The sequence below is a fragment of the Cricetulus griseus genome, chromosome 5, assembly GCF_003668045.3.
Source record: "Cricetulus griseus strain 17A/GY chromosome 5, alternate assembly CriGri-PICRH-1.0, whole genome shotgun sequence".
NCBI lineage: Eukaryota > Metazoa > Chordata > Mammalia > Rodentia > Cricetidae > Cricetulus > Cricetulus griseus.
The window spans coordinates 37,246,951-37,266,440 of record NC_048598.1 but is presented as its reverse complement, the minus strand read 5'-3'; the positions used below and the strand labels follow the sequence as shown (position 1 = coordinate 37,266,440).

The 19,490-nt window shown below is 45.4% G+C and overlaps 1 protein-coding gene across 3 annotated transcripts in view; it reads right to left on the bottom strand.

Annotated features, from left to right (window-relative positions):
* The window catches only part of Cacna1e (calcium voltage-gated channel subunit alpha1 E), a 303,984-nt gene that overhangs the window by 46,036 nt on the left and 238,458 nt on the right, over positions 1-19,490 (bottom strand). For all 3 annotated transcript variants that reach the window (XM_035445314.1, XM_027418072.2, XM_035445315.1), the window contains 8 exons: positions 18,788-19,441; positions 18,124-18,437; positions 15,769-15,928; positions 14,475-14,604; positions 13,735-13,794; positions 12,897-13,003; positions 4,302-4,313; positions 2,308-2,404 (listed from right to left, as the gene is read on the bottom strand). In XM_035445314.1, coding sequence (XP_035301205.1) covers positions 2,308-2,404; positions 4,302-4,313; positions 12,897-13,003; positions 13,735-13,794; positions 14,475-14,604; positions 15,769-15,928; positions 18,124-18,437; positions 18,788-19,441 — 1,534 coding nt within the window. The remainder of the gene's footprint in view (positions 1-2,307; positions 2,405-4,301; positions 4,314-12,896; positions 13,004-13,734; positions 13,795-14,474; positions 14,605-15,768; positions 15,929-18,123; positions 18,438-18,787; positions 19,442-19,490) is intronic.

Genomic DNA, 19,490 nt, shown 5'->3' with positions numbered 1-19,490 from the left:
AAGTGTCACTGTGGGGGTGGGCTTTTAAGTCTCATTTGCTCAAGCTTCCTTCAATGTGACTTTCAGCCTACTTCCTGTAGCCTACAGGATATAGCACTCTCAGCTCCAGCACCATGTCTGCCTGCATTCCACCATGCTCCCTGCCATGATGATAATCGACTGAACCTTTGAACCGGTAAACATACCACCCCAATTAAAGGTTTTCTTTATAAGAGTTGCTATAGCCATGGTGTCTCTTCACAGCAATAAAAACCCTAAGACAGTAATTGGTACCAGGGACTGGGGTATTGCCATGATAGGTTGGATCTTGTGTTTGTTTGGAGGAATTTGGGCTTTGGTACTTTGGGTTAGGAAAGCAGTGTAATGCTTTAAGCATTGCTTAATAGGCCATACTAGGAGGAGCATGGAAGAAAGAGGTGCTAAGTATTACTTGAACTGTCGGAGCTCACTCAAGAAGTTTCAGAGGAGAAGTAAGTATATTGCCTAGAGATCATTCTTGTGATATTTTGGTGAAGAAAGTGGCTGCCCTTGTCTGAGGAGTCTGACTGAGGTTAAAGTAAAGAGTTTTGGATTAATTCCATTTGCAGAAGAGATCTCTGTCATGTGTTTCTTAGTGGCCTCTAATAAAGATTTATAGTGAAAAGGAGCAAGCTGAGCAGTATACATTTCAAAATGTAAATTTTGAGGAGAGAAGGAGCAACAGGAAGTGGAATGCAGCTAAATTCTATGTTTAAGGAGGTAAACGGATTAAGAAATGGAATATAGGGAGTGGTGACCTCAGGAACTAAAGAAAAACTTAGAGCAGGGTGTGGGGAGGCCCACCTTTAATTCCAGCACTAGGAAGGAAGAGGTTGGCAGATCTCTGAGTTTGAGGCCAGGCTGGTCTACCGAGCAAGTTTCAGGACACCCAATCTTAGGCAGTGAAGGACAGAAAGTTGAGAAAGATGTAATTGCACAAGGGGGCATGTTCCAGCCCCAGTAAGCAGCAGAAGTTGGCAGCTTTGGCCATGTGTTTTTGGCTTTAGAGTTAATGAAAGAAGAAACAGGTTATGAAATTTGCCTCTGTGCTTAAAGAAAAGCCACTGATGCCAGGCATGTGTCAGGGGTGTCCCTGAATGGAGGCCTATTAGAGGGCCATTGTGTGAAGCTGTGAACTTGAATCCTGGATTGCCTTGGAGAAGAAGATGTCAGAGATGCTAGAGTCATGGGATACCTGCCAAGGAGAGCTGCTAACAGGGAGTGGAACCAGACCAAGAGAAAGAAAGCTTTGTTGCAGTCAAAGGTGAACCGAGTTGGAGATCTGAAGAATACTTTTACATCAGACATGGAGATGCAAAGTTTGGCATTTCCTCAGTTGGTTTTCAGTCTTGCTTTGATCCATATATCCTCACCATTCTCTCTTCCCTATGTTTTGGAATGGTAATTTATATCCTATGCCATTATATGTTGGAAATATGTGATCTTTCTGATTTTGATTTTTACAGGGGAATCACAGTTAAGAGGTTGTCATGCATCTCAGAAGAGACTTTGAAACAAGTTTGAGATTGAGACTTTTGAAATTGAACTGAGCGTATTTTGTTGTTTTGCATTATGCTATGGTTATAAGCCTTTGGGGGCCACAGAGTAGAATATGGTGGTTTGAAAAATGGCCCCCAAAGGGAATGACAGTATTAGGAGGTAATGCCTTGTTAAAGGAAGTATGTCACTGTAGGGGTGGGCTTTGAGGTCTCTTTTGCTCAAGCTTCCCTCAATGTGACTTTCAGTCTACTTCCTGTAGCCTGCAAGATGTGGCATTCTCAGCTCTAGTACCATGTCTACTTGCATTCCACTGTGTTCCCTGTCATGAGGATAATGGACTGAACCTCTGAACTGTAAGCAAGCCACCCCAATTAAATGTTTTCTTTATAAGAGTTGCTGTTGTCATGGTGTCTCTTCACAGCAATAAAAATCTAAGACAATATCCCAGATTACCCAGCCTACCTTAGCACACACACACCACACACAGAGAGCTTCTAATTTAACGGCACATGTTGTTTCAAGACAAAGCTATATATAGGCTTCTTCCTGAATGACAGGCCATCCCAGGGAGTATAATACTAACTGGGTCTGGGCTGAAGAAGGAAGATCTCATCTGCAAGTTTCTTGGGATGGTGGAAGACCTTGGCTTCAATAGATGTAAAGAATCTCAATCCCCAAGAAAGAAAAATGGATATTCTGAGAATGTATTATGCACAGTCTAGCCAGCTGAAGCTAAAGGGAGAAAATGGAAGAATAATATTGGATGGGAACAAATTCTGAAAACGTTACCTTCAGCTTGGGCAAGCGCTTGATGGTTTTCAGTGGTCGCAGAACTCGGAGTACCCTCAGAGACTTGATAGTCTTGATGTCCCGACCCTTGTTGGTTCTGTAAAGAGAGACCCCAGGGAATCATTTGGGAAGAGGAGAAGTGGCAGCCACACTACTACATTAGTGATAACAGAGTAAAAGCAGAGATCAGAGAAGTAGACAAGAGGCCAGAAACTAGGTTGGTGTAGAAACCTTCAAGGACAATCTATAATTGTGCTTCAGGAGTAGTCTCAATCACTCGTAGTGTGCATATCCACACATCCATGTGTGTATGTCCATGTATTCACATCCATGTGCTCACAACAGTTCAACTTATGGTTTTACACCTTCAGATGGTGCAAAAGTGAACTGCATTCAATAGAAACTACCTCAATTCAGCATATCCCCCCATAGGCTAATACTATGCAGAGAGAAACTCTCTTGCAAGACTGAGCAGTCAGTGGTCCTTAGTCATCCACAAAATCATGAGGGTAAAAGATTGATGTTACGTAGTATAAATAATATGCTGTTAAGTTGATAAGATGTCCATAAATGTAACAAATGCATTTTCTATTTAAGGCATTTTCAATTTCCATTGAGTTTACTTTCATGTGAACATATAAAATAGAGGGAACATCTTTGTACACACAAAGGAGCACACAGGCTTCCATGAGCATACATTAATAATTATTTCATGTCTTGGATAGCTAGCTTAATGCTATCTAATACCACAGTGGTAAATAAAAATTGAACAGTGTCAACTAGATACCATAACCAGAGGACCACTGCGGATCTGCATTATGCCTAGTCCAATATTCTTCCATAGCAGGTTTTCAAGGTGTTTGTTGACTTGGGAACAGTTGAGAGCATGTCTCACTGGGGAACTTGACCCAAAAGTCTAGGTTTGTTACTTCTCAGGGTTTATCAGTGTGGGAAGAACACAGCAAGGACTAGTGAGGAACCCAACGCTGTTGCTGTACTAGGCTGCCACTTCAGAAAAAGCATGTGTGTAGGCATCTTGCCAGGGCTTTGGTTTGCACTCCTTTCCTGTAGTCATTTCCATTTCAGAAGCTCTGCACCTAGCACAGGCTTCTGAGAACTACACAGTTGGAGCAGGCCAAGTTGTAGGGCATACCCACCTTTTCCTGGTCCTATGGGTAATGACCCTCCCTATTCAGCCTCTTAGGGATGTTTTCTCTTAATGAAAACCATGTGTTTCTCTTTTATTTCTAGGAATTAAATGTATAAATCAACTTGTATTTCTCTTTCTTCCCTGCTCATCCCCTGAGATCTTTGCATTCAACTCAAATAACTACAATTTATAAAAAATAAAAATAAAACATGTACATTATGGGAAATAAGGCTCTAAATAGTGAGATCAGGCTTGGTTCATTCCTGATGCTGGCCCAGACTACTATTACATTAACAATTACTGGAGAAGCTACCCAGAACATCAGATGGAGAATACCCGATTCTGCATGCAATTTTGCCTGCTATGCCTAGCCTTAGATATGGAAGCCATAATCTTATCTTTTACAAAAGGCATGAAGTCAGTGAATCTAATCCTGAAGGCTGACTTTACGCCAATATTAATTCTAAGCCCTCGTGGTTGTCACAGGTGATGACCTACTTGTCATTTTGAAAGGTAATCCACATGTGCTATATTAATATGGACTTTCACACACAAGAACTTCAGGATATTTAATAAATTATTTTGCTCTTTAAGAACATCTACTTACAATATCTAAGAGAAACATCACATAGGCCAAAAACTACCCAGACCAGCAGGAACGGTCACTTCCCAAGAAGGTGTGCGAACTGCTCAGTTTTAAGCTTTTGGTCCTCAATGGAAACACCATTCACATAAACTCACTACTCCTATCTCATTGAGTTAGTGCCTTCTCCAATTAGAGTTTCTCCCTCCTCCCACCTAGTCCCCCAAACCTTCTACTTACAAAACAAACAAACATAGTTACCCCAAAGCGTTCCTGTAGTGGATCCAGCCAGGAAGCAGTAACAGGAAGGTGATGGATAGAAAGAGAGAGAAGAAAGTCAGGAAACCTCAGGGAGGAGAGAGACTCTTAGGGTAGTGCCATGCTGGGGAAGCAGAGGACCATGGGATCCCACCCACAGGCTTGGCACTTGCCAAATCCATGGGGTTTATGAAAGGAAAGACAGCCCACCCTATGCTCCACCAGCCCCCTCACCACCCACAGGGCAAAAGTCCTTTGAAAGCATTAGCAGGCCTAGGCCTGTACTTTATTCCAGAGGGTGGGGTTTAATCACACTTTCTAAGTGTGAGCTTTCACCTTAGGAGTCTTAGGACAAACTCTGCTTCCAATAACTTTTTATCTGCCCTGAGTAAGAAACTCTTGGAAAAGGCATTTCAAGTGACAGTGGAATTGGGTAGCTTCACCTGAAGAGGTATATTAACTACACTCAAACACAGGGGCACTCTGGTGGCTTTCCAAAGCTCAGATAACATCACTAAACCTCACTCAGATGAGGAAGAGAACTTTCATTTGTCAAGGTTTTAGACAAAAGCTGCTTTTTGAGCAATTAGATGATGAGCTTCTCTTGTGAATGGTTTACTGTGCAATTCTTAGAAGAAAAAATATCCCTGTTCTAGCATAAGACAAATGTCCTTACCACCCTCCCAAAGTCAAGCAATCTGGCAACTAAATTGGAGGCTTATAACCTGAAATCCTTAATATGGCAACTTCTAGATGGTCAGAGCACTGAAATGTCCTGAGGTGTAACTCACAGGTGAACCAAACTTTTCATCCCTCCACATATGGAACAAGCATCTATGCAGTCCTCAATCCTTGTCAACCCCTGTTGCAAGTACTGGAACAAATGACCTGGCTATAATCTCTTGCAAGATTAGCTAGTCTTGTAGGGAAGACAGACCTCAATCCAACAAGCACACAAATGAAAGTAATATTGGTCATCTGCTATGGAGAGATGGGATCCTGTGGTTTGATAATTCACCAAGATTAGCCTATCCTAGCACTCACTCTGGAGACCAGGCTGGCCTCGAGCTCACAGAGCTCCACCTACCTCTGCCTTCTGAGTGCTGGGATTAAAGGCATGTGCCACCAATACCCGGCCATAATCATTTTTTTTGAAGATCTCTTTTCTTTAGGTTGCATTTTCCTGATAATATCCTAAGATATGGGAACAGGGTAGCAGATGGGCACATAGGCAGGTGGTCTATGGGCACTGTCCCCTGGTTTTTACTTTCTGTTTAACACAGCCTTCTGCCTCAGAGGCCCATAGCACCTGAACAGGTTCTGAGAAGCCACCTCATGCAAGGAGGTCCAGCATTTCTTGCTCCTCCCACATAGAGAAAACACAAAACTTGCATCATTCTCATCAAGTAATTTCTCTCCAGAATCCTAGTAAAATACGGTATGGAACAAAGGATATTTCTAATCACTGCATATATACTCCAACATGTCAAAAAAAGAGGGAACACTGGTACAGTCTAATATTGCCAGGTAAGTCTGCCACACTGCTGGGGCTGTTTGGCTCATTCTGACATTCTGACTACCAAGACATGAGCAAAGATAACAATCAGAACATGGGCATCAAGTGAAAGATTGGCTAATAATTATTCTACACTCTCTTAAGCAAGTATCTTCCTGAAGTGGAACTACTAAACAGCTATAGTTTTGAGCACATGTGAGGGCCCAAGCACAATCCCTAGCACCAGGGAAAAAAAAAGCAAAAAACCAGGGTTTTGAATGGATGCCAAGAAGAATGAGCTTGCATCCTATATGTTGTTAGCACAGGGTCAATACCAATCTGAAAATGGCAATTTGAAATAAGAGGATTGAATAATAAAGCAACAGAGTAGGGGAAAACAGAGTGGTGAAAACGATTTCACCACCACTAACTAAAATAATCATAATTTATGCCCAAACAAGGCCAAAGCACTTCCCCACTCAAATCTGTGTGAAAGCCAAGATTGTATAGGAGATGATTCTCCAATCAAAGAAGGCATGCTCTTCCAGCGCTTTGAGCTACATTGTTTTGCAAACAATTCATGTGCTTTTCACAAACCATCCAAATAATCACTTGATAATAGTATTAATCTTTGTTCCTAAATGTATAATGAGTTTTTTTCACTACTCAACTAATTAGTGGAATTTAATGGGTTTAAAGTAGACTCTAAGATAATTTCATATGTTAGGATGCACTGGTCCCACTTTAATTGGGACTCAGTGGGGACACCTGTTTTACCATTTATTTTCTACTGATTTGCTCACCAGAAGAATAGCAAAAGCCCAGTTTCCCCATGCCTTATCATCCCAAGAGATTCCCCTTCTCAGTTGTCAAGTTGCCCTCCAGATCCATCACATGCAACCACTAGACCTTTGCTGTTGTCTTGCTCTCTGAGTCACTTTTCTTTCTAGGTTGTGCTCTCTACCAGCTGATTTCTGCTAAAAATGGGTTAGAACAAGGACCCCAGGTTCTGAAGAGCCCTTCCTTAAGTATCATGTCATCTGTTCTCCTCCATGTGATGATGAGGAAATAGCAGAGCTGTGGGGGAATTTCTTGTGGGAAGAGCTAGGCTTACAAGTCTTCAAGACAGGAGGAGGTGTCCAAGTTAGAATGAAGTTGATTTTTCTGCTGACGTGCCGGGACCATTAACTGATAGGTAATAATACCTACCATTTATTATCCATCTTTGTTCTGTGACAACAAAATTTTCTCTGTGCTAAGTGTTTGGTACATAATCCTTCCCTCCTTGAATGTTGACCTAAATTGACCTCTAATACATACACATCACTATACTCCAACTGGAAGGTATTTTTCTCCAAGTACCAAGAAGCAGGAGGAGGCAGCAAAGCATCTGTGTGCTAGCCGTTTTGTTATTTAAACTGCAGAAGAGGAGTGACCTGGTTTGTATTTCTTTTTAGTCCTTATGTTCTAAACATAACCAATGAGCCTTCATCTGGGATCTTTGTAGGGAGGTCTTGCCGACTGAAGGTTAGCCAATGCATCCCCTCAGCTGCAGACTAATTTGTACTGTACGGTTGTGTCCCGTGAGTACAGACTGAGCAGGTGGTTAGCAGGTCACATAATCTAGGCAGACACTTTCTGGGTCCCATTATACAATCTTCTATCCTGAAAGCTACAACCTACTTTTCAACATGATGGGTACTATGATGAGTTTCCACCAATCTCACAAAACCAGGCTCTTCTTGTGGCCTTGAAGCCTCACTTCCTATACAGGGTGCTTTTTGCATATGGGTCTGGTTGCTCCAGCTACTGAATAGAGCTTCGTTCCTTGATTGGACTATTTCATTTAGCCTATTTCTGTGTCCACAGGATGGAGTCCCACTTATGACCAACCCTCTTCCAAGTGTGTGCTAGGGAGGAACAGAAAGACTTGGGCATTCTTATCCACAGGCTGTCTGCAACTGAACATCCTATGGATTGCTCCTCAGCAGCATCAATGTCACATGTGCTATAGGACCCACGCTGGGCCTTAATGAGTGTGTAGAATGGGAACCTTCCCCCATGTATCTTCCACTCTGTCTCTCTCAGTCCCACCTGAAGACCAGCAGGACAGAATAAAGAAATGGGAACTCCCAAGCATCAACAGGCACTGATCACCTTTAGTGTCCTGACCTAGACACAAAGTTAGATGAAGTGCCTTCAGAGGCTGGATTCTTGAGGGTCAACATCCTATCTGTTCACTGCTGGACATTCCCAATTCCTTTGCAGCAAGAGTTCTAAATTCACAGTTAATGGGCTACCTGGTGACTAAATGCAATTTTAAAGCTTTATTTTCTTCCATAGTGAGAGAAGTAAATGCTATATCTGGCTCAGTAGTAAATAGGTCCATCTTTACCCCTTCAAGACAAAGTATAGTAATAGATTCCTTTGAGAAACTCTTCTTTTTAGTTCTAAAAGAGTAAGGGCAGTCCAGACAAGGCCCCACAGGCATAGCTTTATATGTGAGGGACTACTTTAGACCCAGGCATCAGTGAAAATGTGGGGTAGATAGCTGGGTTTGAGTGAAAGGTTCATTCTTTATTTCTACACCCTTCTGGGTAAATGAGCACATGCATTTCAGTTCCAAACAGCCACTCCTTCCTGATGATGTATGCATCCTCTCTGTCAGAGACACAAATCCCCAGAATAACCATTCCAGAGAAACAGATACTCTGGCCCCATGAGGCTCTTCCAAATCTCAGATTGCCTGTGTCTATGGGTTTCACTCAATGAACTCACAACCAGCTCAGCCCGCTATGGCTTATTCTTAATGCTTTTGAGAGACTGTGTGCATCTTAGCCACCAGGGCAGAGGGTCAAGTGTCAGGAAAGTGACACACTTGAATGAAAGGAGTGTAGTAAAAGCTAATGTGGGCAGTCTGGTTTCTTCTGGCATCCAGAGGCGGACTGACTCATGTTTTTGCTTCTGGCCAAGGACTAAATAATGTAAGGACAAATGGGGCCAGATCCCCTCATGTGCCAGGGAGTCCTGACCTCACCTCATGCCCTGCTACAACAGCACATAGCTATGAAAAGCCCTGGCATAGTCACTAGGGAGCTCACCTGACTCTGACTGGCACAGGAGGTAGGGAAGGTGGAAACTGAGCTTTTGGTGCTTGTTCTATTAAATGTTTACATCAACAAGCAGCATTAGCTGCATACTTGCTATTGAGGATGCACACAGGAGCTCATCCCCTCATGTAAGTTCAGCTAATCAAGTGACACATTGTACATAGTGCAGGTAGAAGGAGAAGGTTAAATGCTCAAGACATAACCTAGTTTGTAGTCCTCTGATTCCCCACTACACATCCGGGTCTGGGGATAGCCCTAAAGTAGGGAGTGTGCCTGATGTTCAGATACCCCAAAAGGGCAAGGCTGTAGTGATCTTTGCCTTCCCACACCTGAGGCCAAAGAGGAGATAGGAGAGCAATCAACTGTGGAGGCTAAGGCTAGAAGGAGAAAAGGATGATCATGCAGGAGAAGACAAATGTGCCCTTTCTAGAAAGAAACATAAAGGACAAAAGGTTTCATACACCTAGTCACTCAACAGACTTTTCTTGAAACCCCAAAGATGAAAAGGCACAGTTTGGGGTATTTATAGTTGACAAAAAGTCTGTCTCTACGTGGGCCAAAAAAAAAAAAAATGAGGTGTTGTGTTGAGGGCTTCAGGGAGAGCTGTTCTTAATCCTGCCAAAGCAGCCCCCCCCCCCAGCATACTTCCCTAGGAGATACCAGCCTAGGAAGGAGCCCTAGGTGTTCTCATAAACATCTTAAAATGTAAAGATGGACTGGAAAAAACAAATGTTCCATTGGGATGTTTTTAAAACCATATATGACCACACTGATAACACAAACCCCCTCTTACCACTTCCTTAAGTCAACCAAGTTCCCAAGTAGAATGCCAGGATTACATTATAAAGACTCCCTTTGTCTGATGTATCTCCAGAGAATAGAGATTTCTCCAGCTATTACATGCATAGCATACATGTTTATAGAAAACACAGATGATGGGAAGTTCAGGTCTCTGCAGCAGAGAGACCCTGGGCACTGCAGCATTCTCTCAGAATTGGGCTGGGTTCTTTTGTCTGGCTGTGGTGAAAGGGATAGCAAATCATTTCTGGTTTCTGGGGAACCAGATAATGATGCTACCGTGGCAACTGCCTTCAGTTGCCCAAACTGACAGAGCAACAGCCTTTGCAGAATCCTCACCAGGGCAGGGTTCAATTTCAAGGGGGAGGGAAAGAAACTGGGATGGGAAAAGGACATTCACTGAGGCAAACCTACGGGACACCAGGACGAATATTCTAGCAAGGAGACAGACACTTGAAAAGCCTCCGAACAAACCCAAATTTGGCTTCCTGTTGGCCAGATCCCTTGACCACAGAGAACATGGGCTTGGTGTCGCCATTCCACTCTCTGCCACGGGCTGGTGGCAGATGGGACTCTTGGGAATCCTGTCATTTGTAACAGAAGAGCTGCATTCTCTAGTGTCCTCAACAAGGAAAAGGCAAGTGTAGTGATAAGAAACATAGGCATGTGGGCATCGGAATGTGTTAGGAGGACCTTAGAAAATGTGGCAACAGCCAAAGGAGAGAATGGGAGCTCATGCCACAGGCAGAGACACCAGAGAGGGAACAGGCGTGGCAAACTAAATAGGATGACAACAAAAGAGAATCATGGAGAATGATGAGAGTAAGGACCATCTACATTTTGGAGAGAAATGAAGTGAAAGGTCAAGATATGGCATCACTAAAAGCCAGTAGCAGACCATGGTCTCACTCTATCCCTGGAACCAGGGGCTTTCTGGATCCCAAGAAGTATAACTGACTACAGAGTTTTCAGCTCTGGGATTGTCGAGGCTTCCACTGCCACCAGCACCAAAGCCACCTCTGCCACATTTCAAAGAGCACAAAAGAGAATGAGACAGATGACATCCCTAGAGCACATTGGTATCAAAGGAGTCCAAGGAGAAGCAGCTGGACACTGGACACAGGACAGGATGCATGGGTTTCCTCCAAAGGGTACCTCCAACCCCAGTCCACCTACTGATTGTTAGGAGCACAGGCTCACAGCTTGTGGAGAGAGGTAGTTGGGTGGGAAGCAGCAGAGTCTTGGACCACCCTTCACCCATCTTGAGCTAGATGTGTAAACTGCACACATACCAACACATAGTTTATTCCCATGACATTTGACACCCCTGGAATTCGAAGAATAAAGCAGTGAATTAGCATTTACTGATTATTCACACAGTGTTAAGTACTCTGCATACCCCATTTTGTCTCCATATTAGAGGTTGGAAATGGAGGTTAGGATAATTAATATTTTGCTACAATAGGTCAAGGGCATGAAGCTGGGAAGGAGAAGGGCTGGCATTCAAACTAGGCTCAACCTGGCCCCACAACTGTCATCTTTCCTCTTCTGTCCTGTCACCTGTGAACTCTGTTCTTCTTCAAGGTCTGGTGCTTCAAGGTCAAGTTCTGTCTGCTATGCTTTTCTCCCTATCCACTATTCAAAGATAGAGTATGCTACTGATACCAAAGTGGGAGAGAAACAATAATGAGTAATATATACAAAAGAATTAATAGAATTAAAAGAGAACTGGACGTTTTAACATCCTAATGGTCATATATTTGTCTCTAACAAAACGACAAACAAGGTGGGCTTTCTCAAGACAAGGGCAGACCTTAATGAATTGTGCCAAGGAGGAAGATGAACTAAGAGTTCCTTTGGAAGAGACAGGTTGCCTTTCTTTGTATGTTGCCGTAAGAACCCACACAGGGGCTGAATATGTGGGGAGATACCCTGCTTTTGTAAAATCTCTTTGGGAACAGTTCAGCCACATGCATAGGAAGCTTTCATTCTGTGAGGGCAAAGGTGACTGACTCTATGTAGCTCTAACAGGGGGTGATGATGCCTATGCAGATGGGGACAAGACACACTGAATTTACCTTGCTACCATCCTGTCTCAGTGTCACAGCCATACTCTGGCTCTGTTGCAGAGCCTCTCATAGCTCCTGAAGCAATGGACACAGTGGACTTAACACAGCTGGAAACTCTTGCCTCAGTACAGAAGAGCCTTGCCCTAACTGTTTAACTGCCAATGAAGATCCAGGATAGAAGCTGGTAGTACTTGGCAGAAATTGAATAGAGGATGATCCCTTTCTAACACCTTAGATATGGGAAAAACAAACCAATGGAAACTTCTTTCCCCTTCCCCAGATGGCTGCCATCGATGAAAGCAGCACCCAGATGCTTCCTCATCCCCATCAGAAGGAAAGCATATCCAGCCTTGCTGAGAAGACAAAGCTCAAAAAGGCTGGAAGGATGGCTTTGAGGAATCCGGTGTGCCAACCAGAAGAAAGGGAAGCTGTTTCCATCCCAGATGCCTGATATCCATCCTGATGGGTCATTCCCCAAGCCTGGTTAGTTTTAAAAATGTCCCTGGCAACATCTGTCTTCCTCAGACATGTTCTAGAATGTTCCAGGGAGCTAACAGAGCCCTCTTCCATGCCTAGACTCCATAGGAAATACCATGATATGGTTGAAAAGCTACTAGAGCTAGATCAATATGTGAGGTAAATAAATTTCCCTAATTATCATGAATACGAGCTGGTTTCCTGCATAGCATAGTTTCTTAAGTGTGTCTTCAAGGAACATTTGGAAAATCATTCTTTTTTGAGCTCACATGTATCCCTTTTGTTTTTATATCCCGGGACTAGCTCTCTGTTATCACTGCTCATGGGCAAGGACCCTGCCCCATGCCCAGGAATCTGAGATTCCCCAACTCTGCTCTGCCTCTGCATCATTCTTCCATGATGCCCTGGTTTCTCCCTGCTTCCTTTTGGTGCTCCTCAATCTTACTTCTTCATTTAGGACATGTGAACTGGAGCTGTAAGACCCTAAGGAATCTACTGAGAACCATTGGCAAGCAGACTCCCAGTGTGTCCCTGTCAGGCACCACTCAGAGTGTTCAATTCCCAGGTGGGCCCTGGAGATAGGCTCAAGTCAACCAGACCTCCAGGAAGAGAAAAGTTAAGGGAACAGAACATTAAAGAATCTACTTACGCCAGAGCAAAGGCTACCAATGCACCAACCACTACCACAAAGTCCAGGATGTTCCAGAGATCTCGGAAGTAGGATCCATCCTGCAGGATCAATCCTTGGTCTATCATCTGCAGGACAGGGTTTGAATAGATGAGCCCAATGGTGTAAGTAACACCTACATGCAACATTACTTCCTCATGACAAGAGCTCTACCGCCACTGTGTCTCCTTAGCCAAGCCCACCCTGGGCCTGAGGAGCAAGGAGGGTATCCAGCAGGCTTTCTGGGTAATGGTGAAGACGGAAGACTCTTCTCATAGTCACACAAATTCTCCATTTTACAGTGAGGATGCAGCCCTCTTCCTATAGTCACATATGATTGGATTAGACTTTTCTGCCATTACAGAGTATTCTTCTCTCCTCAGTGTCCAGAGCTCCAAACGTTACCACATATGCATGGATGGGAAAAAAAAAAACCCTAGATGGGTAAAACTCAGAATGAGATAGTCCTGTTGTAATGTCAGGTGTGTAGAGGGGAGAGGGTATGGTTGGAGCTAGATGGAATCTGGAAAGATTTCCATCTCCCTAACCCACTGATTGGGCATATACCCGGTATAAGACCAGAAGTGCACTGTGCAGAAGTACGTAACTCTCAAGCTGTGTGTCTACCTACTACCTGTACCTCCTGTTCACAACCACACAGCCATGCCTTCATCAAGGACACTGAGGAGACAGAGAGGGCTCTGCAAAGGCTCTCTTAATGCTGCCATATACTAGGGGATGGCATCAAGGGGGAGGGTCCCTAAAACAGACAAGTGATATAACTGAAATCCAAGCCCAGGTTTTCTCTGAAAGCCTTTACCTTTATAACCATCTCAAAGGTAAACACGCCTGTGAAAACATAGTCGAAATATCTCAGGACCTGTAAGACACACGCGAACGAGACAGAGAGGACCATGTAAGGCTGCAAGCTCTACACACACCTTCCCACTGGCCTATACCTTTCTGCATAACAACCCTGTCTGCCATAAATTCCCATCTCAGAACACAGTGAGGAATTTTTCATACTACCTATAGCAGAGCTGAGAAGCAAGCAGAAGGAAGGAGGGACTAGTGAACCTGCTTGAGCCACATGGTCCAAGGATATTCCATTTTTTTTTAGTCATAATTTCTGGGGTCTGAATTGCCCTCATACAACTCTCAGCCTCTATGTGGTACCCAGGAGATGACTCAATGGCCTGTGGTTGAGCTGCAGACCCCTTGCCTCCACCCACATCACCTATGGCTCTATGTTAGATCCTATATCCAAGGCCCTCCAAAAGCAGCAGAGCCCTCTCAGAAGCCTGGCCAGCTCTGAGTGTCAAGCCTGCCTGCTGCTGCAGCCTAAAAACAGTGGTATGGTCGTGGATGTGGGGGCTTCTCTGGAAAGGGCTCATAACTTATCTTTGAGGAATAGGCACGGGCAATTGCTCCATCCTCCTTATCCCCCCAAACCTTTCTGCTACCTTATCTTGATTCACCTCTGCTGCTGGAGGGGAGGGCCTGGGATGGAGTAGACCCCAGGGCATCAAGAAAGTTCACAAACTGCCCTTGTACACCCACTTTGTTGCGCTCCGAATTGGTCAGGACAGGGTCCTCGGCTGCCAGGGCAATGCTGCTGGCTGCAATCACCAGGAGGATGCACATCTCAAAATAGCGTAGGTTCACAATGTAGTGGCAGGCCCTGCGGATCCTGTGGGGGAGAGAACCCTGCTGTTCACCCTATCGAGCTTGCGCTGCATCATTCCGATGCCTGTACCTCTTACTTCCCGTAAGCCTACACTGGCCTCTTCCAGATAGCCAGGCCCTTACCTAAGGAAGTCACCAGGGACAGCAATGTAATTTCTCAAGCACTACCCCCTTGATTTCAGTCCCCAGTGGAGAACAGTAATCAGATTGGTTAGAGGCTATGTCACGCAAGCCAGGATCATTATCGGCACACTTGAGTGAGCCATGGGGAACAGCCACATGAGACTACACAACCTCCAGTAGCTTATGGTACCCCCTCTGGCATCTCAGTGTCTTCTCCCTGACATCTATGGTTTCTGGTTTGAATTGGGAACAGCACAGAAAAACATAGGAGGGGATGCCAAGGATGACCTGCCTAGGAAATCCTAAAGAACCAAGAGACACAAAAAACAGATCTTGATTCTAAAACCCCTGATGTTTCCATGGCTTCCCGACTATTGTTATGGAAACACCTGTATTTTATGCTACAGCTTTGGATGACCTGGTAAATGAACCCAATTTCTTGCCATCCCACAGGTCTGCCTGAGCATTTCCCACAAGGCCACTGAAGGCCTTCTTGTCTTCCTTTCTCAGAAGTTGACCCATATGCCAGTCCCAGGACATAAGGCACAGACTCTTTCCTGATGCCACATTTCTTGAGTCTCTGGCATTCCTTCTCTATGCTGCTACCTACACCCTGGGAAAAGAAGCTCTGTCCAAAGCCCCATATGTAGATCAGTGGTACTAAAGCATTAAACTCCAGGAGATGCCTGACCATCTTTAGAGTCCATCATCTGTCCTTTTCCAGAATGTATGGTGACATCCTCAGGGAAATTTCCTTCATTCTCCCTATCCTGACTACTACTGATCAAAGAGTAGGTGACATTCCTCTCCCATTACGTTTCTCCTGTGCTCTGTCTTCAGTTTACCCTGGAGACTTTGGGCAGAGAGATGAGATGCCGTCCAACTAAATGTCCCACCACACTTATTGGGTCCCAAATATTTCCATATCTAGCTATCCTCTGCCAGGAAGGTTCAGGAGTCCCCACTTCTCCATCATCCCAGGCTGGGTGAAATACTGGCTAGCTGTCCTAGTATCATATTTGGGTGCAACAGGAGCATGGCTCACGGGTTAGTGGTGCTGAAGATGAACATAGAGCTATGGGGCACCATGGCTTTGCCAGTCTCTCGCTTCTCCTTCTTCTGCTTCTTCTTCTCCACCTCTTCTTCTTCCTCTTTGGTCTCTGCCTCCTTCAAGGGACTGGCTTCTCCATCAGTCTTGTTGCTAACTGCAAGCAGAAAGGTTTAAATCTTCAGAAACCTGCTGACACACATGGTTTCTAGTTTGAGTTGGGAATGGCACAGAAAGAATAGGAGGGGATGCTAAGGACGACCCTGGGAAGGTATCCTGACAGGATCAGGGATTTCCCCCACACTACGTCAAGTCCTTCTCCTCCATTTACCCCTACTCTTCCCCACACGTTATATACTACAGTCCTCTGTGCCATAGAAACGATAACCACATTTTCCCTTTTGTAGTCTAGGGAACACCATGGATATTGCAGCTACAAAGCTTGCATAATTTAGAAATCATATCTAAACTCCACATTCTTTTGACCCAACCCACTGAACTTTCATATCAATAATCCTTAAGTGGTATATATTATTATTCCCATTACACAGATGGGAAAACTGAATTTCAGAGAATCTACATACCTTTCCCAAGGTCATACAGCTAATTTGAAATCCTATACACCTTTGTGAAATCTCTGCAGTGGAAGATTTCAAGAAACCATTACTCTCTCTGCACTGCCTTTCTGGCTATGCCTTCCCCAGCATGATGGATATGGAAACGAGAATGCAATATTCATGTGAATATATGCCCATCGCTATGTTCCAGGACTAGAGGGGATGAAGCAGCCAGGGGTCACGTAGCACTGTCAGGTGGCTATTCTCTGTTTCTATGCTTAATTCAGGGAACAGAAGGCTGTCATAGTGGAGAGAAGGCTTGGGAAACCCCTCACCCCCATCCCCACGGCTCTATGACCAAGGAGTGGCACTACCCTGAGACTTGGGCTATGTAGCAAGCTTTTGTGGTCTTGGCCCATGGTAGGGTCTTCTAACAGCTAAGTGATAGTGTGAACCTAAAAGCCTCTATCACACACACACATGCTGTGCCTATGACAAAGGCCACACACTAGCTCTAGCAGGGAACAGACACATGGGAAAGCTAACATGTTTCTCATAAGAGAGGCTCTCCAGCACTTCTTATTTAATAAACATATAAAAGCAGACAGACATTAAAAATGGCTGTGGACCTGGAAACCTGAAACATGCCCAAGTCAACTCCAGCAAACACAGGATATGGGAGATGGACTTTTTAAAGCAGGTCTGGCATTCCTGGGAATATAACGCGTGGAAGAGAAGCAGTGGTAGAGAGGAGGCAGACAGGGAGACAAGGAGACTGTCACATTAAAGAACGTGCAAACAGAGGGAAAACATACTCTGATAGAGCCCTGGGGCCATAGTCTGTTACCACAGGCCTGGGGTGTAGGGATAGAGTAGGAAGTAGAGTAATGCAAGGATAGAGAAGGGAGCACATTGCCGGGTGTAGGATTAATGAAGGGATGACATACAGGGACAGAAGTAAAGTGCATGGTTAATACAGGGAGGAGGTTGAGCAATCATGAGCAATGGGATTAAAGCAGGAAAGGGATTTAGGGGTAGGGCAAAGATGAGATACAAGGAAGGGATTGGGGAAGGGCAATGCAGGCACAGAACATGGGATTAATATAGACATGGAGCATGCAGTTGGGGCAGGGACAAGAATAACAAGAGAGGAAGGAGTGAGGTGTGGGTCAGGGAAAGATGAGACATAGAGCCAAGTGGCATAGTAGGTTAAGTGCTTTGCCCTATGTTTCCTGCTAATGTTTCATAGGTTAACATCTGCTTGGAGGAATTTTGATGGGGAAGCGTGGCTGAGAGCTCCTAGGAGACAGAAAATTGATAACAATAATAGAGTCATGAAATGTTAGTGCAGGGATGATCTCCAGGGGTCACCAAACTCAGTTTTCTCACACTATATGTGACACAGCGTCCTCCGGAGATGTAGTGATTTTTCTGACACCACTGACTGAGCAGAGCAGGGCCCAGAGCTAGAAGCATTCTGCTAGCCCACCCCAGGGATTCTCCCAGAAGATCTAGGAGGTCACAAGGATGCCATCAGGTGACATCAGGACTTAACTGGTTCCAGAGTCACAGGTCACTGCTCTGAGGACTCACAGGACCAAATTCTACAGGACAGAATAAAGTTGAGAAAATTAACTCTGCAGGAGATCACTGCCTCATGACTGTGGAAAATGTTTTAGTCCTGCTTGGGTGTCTTTCTATAGAGCTTTACTAGAGGGATCCCAGAGCCAGCTGCCCCCAGCTCCAACTGGAGTTGAGGGCTGGGGTAACAAAACAGGGAAGGGACTTTGCTCACTGTGCACCACTGTTGAATCCACCAAGGGGTCAACATCAGGGATGGCGACCGTGACGCTGGTGCTCTCAGTGGTACCCTTGTCCATGTTGGCTGTCATGCAAGAGAGGTCAGGCTCGCTCTGGCTAATGCCCCGGCCCACATCCAGCTGTACGTCCCCAAGCAGGGCTTGCTCGCTGCTGCCTTCAGCCTCCTGCTCTGTCAGAGCTGCATCCTTCCCCACTTCCAACTCAGGTTGGGCTTGGACGAGAGGAGTTTCTGCCTCATCAAGAACTCCTACCAGTCCAGAGCCCCTGGGTACCATCAGACTGTTGGTCCTGAGAATAAAGGGCAGGAGAGGGCCATGGTTTAGAAGCTATTCTAGAATGGCTAATGCATTTGGCTAAAAGGAAAGGGGAGAGGAGCCAGAGCAGGCCTGCTGAAGAGCACACAGCATGCCTTGTCTTACATCCCCATCCAGACACAGAGGGGCAAACACCCCTAGGCTGTGCCCACTGACTCATTCCCACCCATCCAGGCCCCACTCTACAGAGATGCTCTGGAAGAAAACATTTCCATACAGATGATGTTTTGGCATCATCTCCATCTTATAAAAGGGGAAACTGGGGCCCATAAGGGTTTCTATCACAGAATTCCTTACACCAACCTGAGATGTAGACTCATTTACCTCCTTAAGTCTTGGGTTCTCTCCTCTTCATGGATGGTTGGCTCCTTGCTCCTGTGGCTGCCCTGAGGCTCATGTTCTTTCTCCCCCTCAATGGATACCCCTTCATCCAGACTCCGCTCCTGGCTGGCCGACCTGCTTCGGGAGACGGAGGCCGACTCCTTGCCCTCAGTCCTAACACGGCGATGGCGGCTGCGTCGCTGGCTCTGCCTATGCCTGGCCCGGTCCTCAAAAGTCACCACTGTCTCTCCTCCCCCAGCCTCCTGCTGGGTTGGATCACAGTTTCCATGACAGGATCTGGGCAGCCAAGGTGGCTCCCGTTTGCCTAAGGACAAGGGGCTCCTCTGGTTGTCCAGGGCACTAGTCAGGCCCCCTATATCACCCTTGAGGGAACCACCTCGGCTAATGCGCTCCTCTTCACACTTCTCGAGACCCAGACCAAGGGCTAGACCCTCAATGGGCCTGGGCCTCCGGTAGAGGCTGGGGTGAGCGTTGAGTGGGTTGAGAGGGCTCAGTGGATTGAGTGGATTGAGGGGGTTCATCGGTGGGGCCTCCTCTTTGTTGAGGGCTTCTTGGCTAGACATTTGCATGTGCCTCCTCAGCTGGCTGGTGCGTTGTTCCCACACAGACATGTGGTGCCGGCGCCTCCGCTCCCTCCTGACAAAGGAGAAGGGACGAGGGCTAGAGTCAGAACCTGACAGCACAT